Below are 11,722 nucleotides of genomic sequence, written 5' to 3'. Positions count from 1 at the left end.
ATATGAATAAATAATACATTTATATAAATAATCAATACATTTATAATAAATATATAAATACGATTAAATACAATGGGCGGCTCGGTGGCGCACTGGTAGCACGTCCACCTCCGGCCCTCCCTGTGTGGAGTTTGCATGTTCTCCCCGGGCCCGTGTGGGTTTTCTCCGGGCACTCCGGTTTCCTCCCACATCCCAAAAACATGCTTGGTAGGCTGATTGAGCACTCCAAATTGTCCCTAGGTGTGCGTGCGAGTGCGAATGTTTGTTTGTCTCTGTGTGCCCTGCGATTGGCTGGCAACCGGTTCAGGGTGTCCCCCGCCTACTGCCCGATGACGCTGGGATAGGCTCCAGCACACCCGCGACCCCCGTGGGGACTAAGCGGTACAGAAAATGGATGGATGGATGGATGGATGGATTAAATACAATGATACGACTGGCATAAAAACAAATACGAAGCGCATAAAAATAAAACCCACCATTACTTCCGTAGCTTTGTTTTGGTTACTGTAACCGCAGAAAATCCCGCTTCACAAAGATACGATGTTGGAAAGGGAAGCAGGGTTTTCATTGCTTTTGTGGCGATCTCGGGATATTCTGCCTTGATTTTAATCCAGTTTTCTTATTCTTGAAAATTTCTTTTTTAGGGCCTACGGGCCTTTAAGGTGTGGCGAATAAATACAATAAAGTAAAATGATACAACTGGCACAAATTTTTTTAATTTTTTATTTTTATTTTTTAAAGAAAATCATGGTACAACAAAACCAACAACAGGACTGACCGACAAAGACGTGGAACAAAAAGACAGGGTGACATTACCAAAGACAGGAACAGAAACCAAACAGACATCATGACAGTAACACATGCAATGATCCGACGGTGAGCGAGGGGCAGACAGGACTTAAATACAAAACACGTTACAAGAACAATAGTGTGCTTGTACTGTGCTCTGGTCATTTCGTCAAAGAAGGGATAATAGTCCTCTTCTCTTCTTGACTGACAATGAATGTGATAGTTTGATACAATCAGCAAATAACAAAATGCGTATTGAAGGAATAGGGTCAAAAGACACAAAACCTGCCTAGCCACAATAACAGATACGCTGATATAAGATAATAACAGAGGTTGCTACAACTTCACGATTCAATATGTATTTCTGTGCACTGCAAAATAAATGTCTTTTGATATGTTGCCTAAATAGCTTAATGACCCTTAAGGAACTGTGTAATGCATGCCTGATGTTTTCTCTCTAAATCATGGACACGGCCAGAGTCGTCTTGACCGTTCAGTACTTGATTATATCTTGTGTTTTGACTAAACGTCATATGTCGCCTAATGCGGGACGCCAGCTTTTCGATTACTACTGAACGCTCTGCACAGAGGGAAATGTTTTGCCTAACAAAGAAAAGATATGGTGGGAAGCATGATTAAACTAAGAATATAATGATGTGAGCAAAGACATGGAGTATCAAAAGAACTAACTTTGCATAGTCAGGGAACAGTAATAGATTAATGATGTTACAGCCAAAAAGCTCACATTAATTCGTACAAAATGACAAAAGTGAAAGAATGAGGTACGACAGCATATGTGCAAGAATGGAGGAGAATGTTTACAGGAAGGTCACTCGGAGATAAAAACCAGCTGGTGCCAGAGGGAGACAGCCAAGGACTCGGCCAAAGATGATCACCAAGGCCGAAAGACGGGATGGAAGACGGCAGCCCCCACACACACACCGAATCGTCCATACCAGCACCCACTCCCATGGAATCAAACTCTACTGCGAACTCGCCCCACCCCAACGACTCATCACCCATCAAACTCGCCCCACACCGGCATGAGCAACTGAATATAAGCAGACCAAAGAACCTTGAACGTTGCCTTTTCTGAATGGAGACTTTCTGCTCTTGAAAGGCCCAGCGCTGTATTGTACTTTCCTGAAAACAGAGCTTTCTTAACAAGAATTATGATTGAACTCAACCAACCTGTGTAGGTCTAATTTCTGCTTCAGTGTCTTTGCATTTTCCTAAATCTGAAGAAATTAAACGAGCACGCAGTGAGTGAATTGGATAACAGGTGATTGGCAATGGCTTTTGCCGTGAGGCGCAGATAGCGCTCCCTAAATTGTGGACAAAATCCAACAGTATTACAGGTAATATTTTATTTCACAACACTTTGCCTTGTTCCTTTCGTCTCTGCTGTTCACTTCAAACACGCTCCATACGAACGCAATGCTCTCGTATCAGACGCTTGCTCGATCACCTGCTCGTTTGCTGTCACAATGTACCCTACACAAATCCGAAACATTTGTTGCGGCTCCGAGTCACGACGAGGGGCAAGTTTTGGTTTCCAAGGGTGTTTTTATTCCTCTTCAACGTCTCTCCCATACAGAGCCGCCTTTTTCACATGTCCGCACGTCACTTTCCTCTCTTTTCATCTGATCGCGGTGGTGCCTTTATGGGCAGTCGGAGAAATCAACGCTAACAAAAAAAATACATCCAGCCTAGTTAAGACCATACCAAAGACTATAAAAATGGGACCCATTGCCTCCCTGCGTGTGTGACGATCATTGGGACTTAAAAAAAAAAAAATTTAAAAAAATTAAAAATAAAATAATTGGGTGCGTATTATACATGGGTACAGGCTTTTTTCCAGCATCAACATGCCATTTTTAGGGTGCGTATTATACATGGGGGCGCATTATACACGGAAAAAAACGGTAATATCCACTGTGCCCTGAACACTCTTTGACTCTGGTCGCTATGGTAACGTTTAAACATGGATGAACAAATAAGATTCAGATACAACACAAAAACAAATATATAGTGGATGAAATGGAGAAATGCCCGCCGCATATTATGCAAAGTGGGCTCGGTGCGTAAGCGTCACCTGTTGCAATAAAGCCGTATTTTAAGTAGGACTCCTGGTATAGTCTGTGGAATGCGGGTTTCTTTTTCTTGGGAGTCGTCGGCTCTTGTTCTGTCTCATCACTGGGCCTTTTCCCCTTCACAACGAAACTTTTCAAAGACGTTTGTTTTTTATTCATTTTGCTAGCTTGTGGGTGACAAACTAGCGTTCGCGTGACCGAGATGTAGGAGAGAATCCGGTCAATTTTCAAAATAAAAGATCATTCCGGAAATAATGCAATTATTTTTTCTTTCTTGTGCGGACCGGTACCAAATGCTCCGCGGACCGGTACCGGTCCATGGACCGGGGGTTGGGGACCCCTGAGTTAGAGCATTAGATATGTTGTCTTTGTAGTGTATTCAATTGAATATGGGTTGAGAAGGATTTTCAAATCATTGTATTTTGGTTTTATTTACATTTTACACAATTTCCCAACTTCAACCGAATCCGGTTTGTAAGTCCTGTCTGCCTCTCACTCCCCTGTCGGATTGTTCTCGTCTGTAGTCTCGTCTGTCGTCTCGTCTGTCGTCTTGTTTCTCGTCGTTTTGTCTCGTCTTTCTGTTCGGTTAGTTTCTCTGCAAGTTGGTCTGTTCGTCTGTCGGTTACCCCTGTCTCGCTGCCTCCGTTAAGTTATGTTAGTTTGCCGGTTCTGTTGGTTTGTTCCCCTCACCCTCCCTTCCAACTACCTTTTCCCTCAATAAACCCTGGTCCAAGCTGCATTTGGTCGCCCTGGCTCCATCCGATCCGTGACACGTGATCAGTATTGGCTCAGTTTCGGACAATCACACTCATGGACGATTGGTATCAGTAGGACAAAATACTGATCGAACATCCCCATTTCTAATTTTTTGCATTTTATTTCTTCTAATTGTTTAATTTTTCCCCATTTCATCACACTTTTTGTGGAAAATGGACCACTCAAGAGTTTGGCTGCCCATCCCTGTTTTAAAGGATGAGATGATTCAAGACACCAATTATGCAACTGAACATTTTGATCAACATGACGAATAATAATGTAGTAAATGGGTGAGGATTGTACATGATCATTTGTATGGACATACCAAGCAAATTGTATAAAACATATGGACATACCAAGCAAATTGTATTAAAAAATGATAGACATTTTTTGATATGCAAAATTGACACAATGATGTGAAAATTGAACAAGTAGTTTCGAGATTTTAAATGCTGATCTGAGAAAGGTACCAAAGCGACTTAGAAAAAGGTTTCCTCAGATGTTGTCATAGCACATAACCACAACCAGTTTCAGCACAATATTTTGAACCTTATTTCCATAGTAACCACAAATCAACAAGTATCCAAAGAAACATGTCTTTGACTTGATTTTCTCCCTGGAAAAGGTCACTCACCTTGGTCCTAGTGAAGTGACACCCCATGCTTGCTGCAGGCCAGGTTTTACGTGCTGTTAGGAAGGCGAGGATGGCAAGGGGGAAGGGGGGGGGGGTGAAAGTGGACAGCGGAGAATGACAGGAAGAATCCACAACGCCGGCTCCTCAGTCTTGCTCCTCCTGGTGGGAAAAGGCAGACGCCATGATGGATCCGCGTGCAAGGCATTCCATCGTAGGAAAAATAGATGAAATGGTGAAGAGTTTCTTCCTCCTCTTCCTCTCTCCATTTCTCTCGCTCTCTGCCTTTGACCAGCATCCAATCACAAAGCATAGATGGTTGCCACACACTGTGATTGGCCAAGACCATCACCGCTGAATACATGCATTCTGGCTTTTCTCTTTCTGCCTTGTCGCTCTTCTCTTATCCGGCTCCTATCTCATATTTTACAAGACCATAGTTCTTTTGGTCATGATTTGAAAGATAACAATGGTCATCAATTTTTTTACATAATTTTTAAATCAGAGATGGAAGTAAAATTTCAACATTTCATGTAGATTCAGAACCTGCTCATAATTTTTTGCTACCACATCAGGTTTTTATGATCATAGTAATACTGTAATAATACTGTAATAATATAATGTGTAATATAAAATACCTTGTAATGTATATGAATTAAGAGTTGGGTTCAGCAACAGGTGGAATCTTATCTGCAAATTACAAGGCACCGTAAACCATACTGTGTAAGCTTTTATAGGTCAAACAGACATTCAAAATCAGCGTCAACATTTTGTTTAGGGACACTCAGACACTGATTAGAATTAAAATATCATGCGAAGTCTTTTGAGGAATATCTGTGAGTAAGGGTTGTATAAATAAATCTGACTTGTCTTAACTAACCAGTTTCTCTCTCAATGTTAGTTTCACATTCAGAAATACTTAACGAAAGGAAAGGAGGACATGAATGACGTCACTTGACAATTAGACCGGGCTATAACGCCTTGGCTGATTGGATTATGCCTGCAGAAATAATGAGTGTCAACCAATCACAGAAACGATTACTCCACGGTTGCGCAACAACGAAGACGTCCGCTCTTCATTCTCGAAAACTGCTTAGCTTTTATATTTTGTTTATTTAATAACTAAGAATTTTAAAATAACATTTATCGCTATATGTGTACAGGGAAGGTTCATCATCAACTAAGTAAGAATTTGAGAAAATTCTCAAATATCGTGGCATACATAATCTTAAATCGAGGGGTGGTTCCAACATATGTATATATATATATATATATATATATATATATATATATATATATATATATACCGTAAATTTCGGACTATAAGCCGCAACCTTTTTCTCAAATTTTGAACCCTGCGGCTTATAGTCCGGTGCGGTTTATATAGGATTTTTTCCGTGATTTTTGTGATGACTTGATCACTTTTATACACTCGTAAAAAGGCTGTGGACCGCTGTTGTGCGGCACCGCTTTGCTGGGCGGAGGGATGTATGACACGGTCACTGGGGAGAAAAGTGGTGTGTTGATCGCATGTCCATCCGCCAGGCAAATAGTGCCGTAAAATTTACACAAAGATGAGACAGAACGAGATCAAGACGGACATTACTGAAAGGAAGCTTTTATACACAAACCGTCATTATGTGGGGCTTATATATGATTTTTTCCGTGATTTTTGTGACGACTTGATCACTTTTATACACTCGTAAAAAGGCTGTGGACTGCTGTTGTGCAGCACCGCTTTGCTGGGCGGAGGGATATATGACATGGTCACTGGGGAGAAAAGTGGTGTGTTGATCGCATGTCCATCCGCCAGGCAAATAGTGCCGTAAAATTTACACAAAGATGAGACAGAACGAGATCAAGACGGACATTACTGAAAGGAAGCTTTTATACACAAACCGTCATTATGGGGGACAAAAGAAATGCATATGATGCCGCTTTTAAGCTAAAGGCAGTCGATGTTGATGACATTGTGTTGCATCACCCTTTTCTTTATTTCGTGGTCCCGTCTACTCTGGAGCTATACGTGTCGCTCGCTAGTTTAATGTAATTTAGCGCTTCGTGCATGAATAAAATTAGCATGAACAGACCCTCATCATGGAAAATGCTAGAAAAAATGCATAAAACCGATGACGAAAGAGATACTGAGAAAGTGTGTGGCAAAGGATAACTAACGCTATTCCAATCGGAAGACTTCGATGGTTTCAATGCACAGGAGGAAGATGAAGACGATGAAGCTCTTTTTTTTACTTTTACTTGTATGCTTTTTTAATCAGCCCTGTTAGTGCTGTGCTACCGTGTTGCTGCTGTGTTACTGCCGCGTCTCAGTGACTTTTACCGGTATGTTTTATTTAATCAAACCCTATTAGTGCTGTGTTACTTATTTGTTGCTGCGGTATTACTGCCGCGTCACAGGCAGTGTTTGGAAAGAAATGTTAAGGTATGTTATTAAAACTTTAAAAAAGCTTTCTGTGTCCAGTCTTTCTTTGTTAATAACTCGCGTGCACACTTCCGTGTTGCTGCGGTACTACTGCTGCATCACAGGCAATGTTTAGAAAGACATGTTAAAGTATGTTATTAAAACTTTAAAAAGGCTTTCTGTGTACTGTCTTTCTTTGTAAAAAACACGTGTGCACGTGCGGCTTATAGTCCGGTGCGGCTTATATAAGAAAAAAACTAAAATATCCCCGGATTTTAGCTGGTGCGGCTTATAGTCCGGTGCGGCTTATAGTTCGGAAATTACGGTATATATGTATATATACATATATACACATATACACATGCAGACACACACACACACACACACAAGCAGGACAGGAACACATGGCGCAGACACAGACAGGAGACAACAGTAGACACCGACAGGGAGAAACACACGGGCAGGGCTTAAATACGCAAGGTAACAAGAGGGAGCAGGTGACAGACATAACGGTAAAGAAAGGGTGTGACTGAGGGAAGTTGACGGCCGAGTGTGCTCTGGCACGGGCGTGACAACACATTTTATGAAAAAAAGAAATTTTATTATATTTATATACAACTATTGTTCTTAGCTGTGCTGGTAGCTACAGTATGATAGCTATGAGGTGTTTATACTACCTGTTTGCAACTTTAAACCTCAAAGAAGGCTCGTCAAACTCAAAACAAATACATAACATTTTCAAAAATGTCCTCGTGTCACTCAAGTTCATTAAAGGGACACCTTGAAGGATTTACATTTAGCAGCAGACTAAAGAAAACTAACAATCGTCACTCTCGCCTAGTTATCTCATCAGGTTTGTTTGCATCCATTGCTCAATATCATCGAGTTAGTCATAAAACCTAAAAACTCACAGCAGAGTATGAGTTGACTTTCGAAACCAGAACCTCTCAAAGGTGACCATGCTGCGTGTAAATATTGTACTTAATATACTGAAATATATTTCCGATACTGTAAATGTACACACATCCCCACATCCACAGCATTTTCATGATTAGTATTTTTTTACAAACTGATAGAGATGTGTGTTTGTACATGTGTGCTGGTGTGCATGTGTGTTGTCCTGTTTTTCACAATGGTAGCATGATGAGGATGAAGTTAAAGAAGAGTAAAGAGGCAAGCACGAGTGTAGGTGAAGATAGTGAGGATGCCTCACTCGTAATCTCTTTTTGAGGTATTGTTATGATTGGCAGGCCCTCAAGTCTTGTTTCTTGTTGTCCTGTCCTGTCTTTGAATCCTCCTCCTTCTTCATAGCTGCTTTCCCCTGGGCTGCTGCTGATGTCCGCTTGGTGGTATGACTCTGTTGTTGCAAGGGAAAGAACTAGCACACCCTCCTTCTCCTCTTCTTCCTCACCTGAGAACAATTTGGGCTTGGGTGTCACAAGAGGAAGAGTTGGGGTCATTGACGAATGGGTGGTCCTGCTAGTTCTGGTGGTGATATCCCTGTCGTGGTGAGACTCTGTTGTTGCGAGAGGATGAACAAGTACACCCTTTTCCTTATCCTCTTTATCACCAGGGGTGAAGTTGGGCTTGAATGTCAGAAGAGGGGGAAGAAGAGTGGGAATTATGGACTGAGGCATATGTCTGCCTGTTGTGCTGGTTTTGGTGATCTGGTAGAATGACTCTGTTGTTGCAGCATCTTCCTCCTCTTCCTCTTCTCCACCGTCACTGTCATCCATGTCAGGAACTACAAACCACACCCAAAGATAATATCTTAATAGCTTTTACCATTATTTTTTGTGCCTTGAACAGACTTTAGCTGACATATTGTGACATATTTCATTAAGCAAGGATCTCATCAAAGAACACAACAGGTCCCCCCTTACCCTAACATTTTGTTCTTCCCTTTTTTTATGTTTATATGTATGAATCTTATTTTCAGGCAATATAAGACTTTTATAGTAAAGTTTTATTTTAAGGTGCATATTACAACAGGTGATAAGTTATTAAATATATATAGACTGAAGACATTTATAACCAATGTCTAATAACACGTAACAGCAGCACCATCCAGTGCTCAATACATTCTCTGTAGTGGAAATATAAAATTATGAGATCTGAACAACAGTTTGTACTGTATGTAACAACGTAATAATCAATCAATCTTTATTTATTTATTTATTTATTCATAAATAAATAAGTTACTAATTGGATACTACGCCTGATCTGACTTACTGCATATATAGTAGTGAAAAAGGTTTTAAGACGCCCCTTATAATTGTTTACAATCTCAAACATTATCAAAGCATCAAATTAATGTAACGTGGTTAAATATTGGCATGTTTATGTACTATAATGTAAAAAATCCATGTAATGTAGGCAATTGTAGTGTCTGGTCCTGTCAGACAATGTAATTCATTATACAAATTCAAATAATGAAGTGTGTAATGTTGCGTCATAGTGTATGTAATATTAAAGATTAAAGATTAAAGTAATATTAAAGATTAAAGTCCCAATGATTGTCACACACACACCTGGGTGTGGTGAAATTTGTCCTCTGCATTTAACCCATCCCCGTGTGATTTTAATCCATCCCCTGGGGGAGAGGGGAGCAGTGAGCAGCAGCGGTGCCGCGCTCGGGAATCAGTTGGTGATCTAACCCCCCAATTCCAACCCTTAATGCTGAGTGCCAAGCAGGGAGGCAATGGGTCCCATTTTTATAGTCTTTGGTATGACCCGGCCGGGGTTTGAACCCACAACCTTCCAGTCTCAGGGCGGACACTCTACCACTAGGCCACTGAGCTGGTATGTAATATGTATGTAATGTAACTCAATCAAGTCGTTTTTAATTTGGTCAAATAATGTCTCATGTAAAACAGGAAAACAGTGTAATAAGTAATGCAGCCAAAAACTGTATAGCATAGTCAAATTACATATGTAGTATATAATGTAATAAAAATAAACTGTATTTAAAAATTGTGCATGTGCGTACGTGCGTAGGGGCATGTGTATTAGCAGTAAAGTAATTAGAAAAATGTCATACCACAAAGGTTGTTTTCACATGTTTGTAGTTCTTCCGGACATCGGGAGCAAGAGTCTCCTTCCACATAAGGACGCTCAGATTCGTAGTTCCCACTGCGCACGCACGCGCGCACACACACGCGCACACGCACGCACACACACACACACGCACACACACACACACACACACACACTTCAGTGGAAGCACATTGCACACACTGATCTCACTACTCTTAACATTAGCATTAGGTGTGGTAAGAAAAAGAAAGTACCACTAATGGTGAACAACTGTACTGTTAGCAATAGTAATAGTAATAGTAATGATGAAAAAGCAGCACTAGCACTGTCATTAGGTAGCAGTGATGTTACTATTATCATTAACTCTATTAATCTAGAGAAATTTGCACTGACGCTGGGTAGTAGTTGCACACCAGGAAAGAGATCTTTTCCCACGCCAGACCCTCCATTTTGTTACACAGGTGGGCGGCACAGCCCACTCTGTGAGTATCCGACCACACCATCTGCAAAGTCACAGCAAAGTCTCTCATGCTTTGTTACACCGACAGCTGTGTTGTGAAAGCGCTTTACACGTAAATGAAATGTATTGTATTGTATGTCACTTAGATCCGCACGACTGTAGATAAATGCAGCAACCTTGTCCACTGTGCTGAACATGACAGACACTGAGCTGGACCAGCTGTTTAAGGACGTACTGTACAAGAGTACTCCGTGAGACCAGCAAAGTTTTGATGGTACAGTGTTCCCTCGCTATATTGCGGTTCAGCTTTCCCAGCCTTGCTTTTTTTTTGGGTGTCAACATAGCATTTATTTATTTATTTATTTTACTGCATAGGAATGGTAAATGTCAAATAGTGTGAAGTTACACATCACTTTTAGCTCAAAGCGTCTCACAAAGTCTCACATTCACCTATCCACACCCATTCATTCCCGCAATGAGTTTTGCAGCAGCTCGTGCTTTTCAAGACAAAAGAAGACAACAGAAGACGACAAGAATAAGGTAACAGAAGACTATGACAGAAGATGACAGAAGATGACAAAAGACAACAACGACAGCAGAAGACAGTGACGACAAAAGACGATGACGACAGAAGACAATGGCGATGACAGGGAAAGACGATGACTGAGGAAGACTACGACGATGACAGAAGAGGACGACAGCAAAAGAAGCTGACAACAGAAGAAGAAGCCAATGACAGAAGAAGAAGCCGATGACAGAAGAACAAGCTGACAACAGAAGAAGAAGATGACGAGAGAATAAGAAGAAACAGCACCAAGAGAAGTAGGAGTCATGGCCACCAACTTTCGTTTTGCACAACAAATGTTTGAATTTGCATTAATATACCAGGACTGTACCTTTGTCGAAAAAGGGATAAAGGCGTGGCGGACCTCAGTAACAGGCTTCTCACCCAGCAGGCCTACAGTTAGGGTTGGGGTGATGTCATGTTCTCAACTCCCTTCATGTCTTGGTGGGAAGCCTGGACACATCTACTTAGGCCTATTTTAACCTCTGAAAACAGCATAAAACCATTTGCCTTTTGTTCAGGTCTGAACTGTCCCTTTAAGGCAGTGCTTTTCAATTATTTTCTGACGCCCCACCTAGGGAGAAGAAAACATTTCGCGCCCCCCATGCTTGTACCATTAACATTAAAGAAAACCATTTAATAATTAAAAAGAAAGATCAACTTACAACAAAGAATAACTTTATTAATAACATTGTTTTTTAGTCTGTAACAGATCAGATTCCAAGTGCATCACTTTGCCTAAAGTTAAAAAATAAACTATACTTACTTAAACTATAAATAGTCTTGACCAACTGCCATTTTATGCTAAAAAATACAATAAAATAATAATAAACATAAATAATATTAAATAACAGCAATAAATAATATTCAATTCAAAGTAATCAACAACGTTAACTCAGAACCACAATATATAAAACATTTTAACCTACAAAACAAAAATGAATAAAACCAGGGCTGTGGACTCGGTCGGATT

At 40.7% G+C, this 11,722-nt stretch overlaps 1 protein-coding gene across 1 annotated transcript in view; it reads right to left on the bottom strand.

The window, feature by feature from the left end:
• Positions 1–7,433: 7,433 nt before the first annotated feature.
• The window catches only part of LOC119119493 (peptidase inhibitor 16-like), a 28,778-nt gene continuing 24,489 nt past the window's right edge, over positions 7,434–11,722 (bottom strand). Inside the window, exons 4-6 of the mRNA XM_037245920.1 lie at positions 10,118–10,227; positions 9,729–9,820; positions 7,434–8,432 (exon numbers count right to left, since the gene is read on the bottom strand). Of these exons, the coding sequence (XP_037101815.1) occupies positions 7,816–8,432; positions 9,729–9,820; positions 10,118–10,227 (819 nt within the window). The 3' untranslated portion in view covers positions 7,434–7,815. The remainder of the gene's footprint in view (positions 8,433–9,728; positions 9,821–10,117; positions 10,228–11,722) is intronic.

This window comes from Syngnathus acus, chromosome 2, assembly GCF_901709675.1.
Source record: "Syngnathus acus chromosome 2, fSynAcu1.2, whole genome shotgun sequence".
In the NCBI taxonomy this organism is placed as follows: domain Eukaryota; kingdom Metazoa; phylum Chordata; class Actinopteri; order Syngnathiformes; family Syngnathidae; genus Syngnathus; species Syngnathus acus.
The sequence above is the reverse complement of the archived record's forward strand: the minus strand, read 5'-3'. Positions and strand labels throughout refer to the sequence as shown.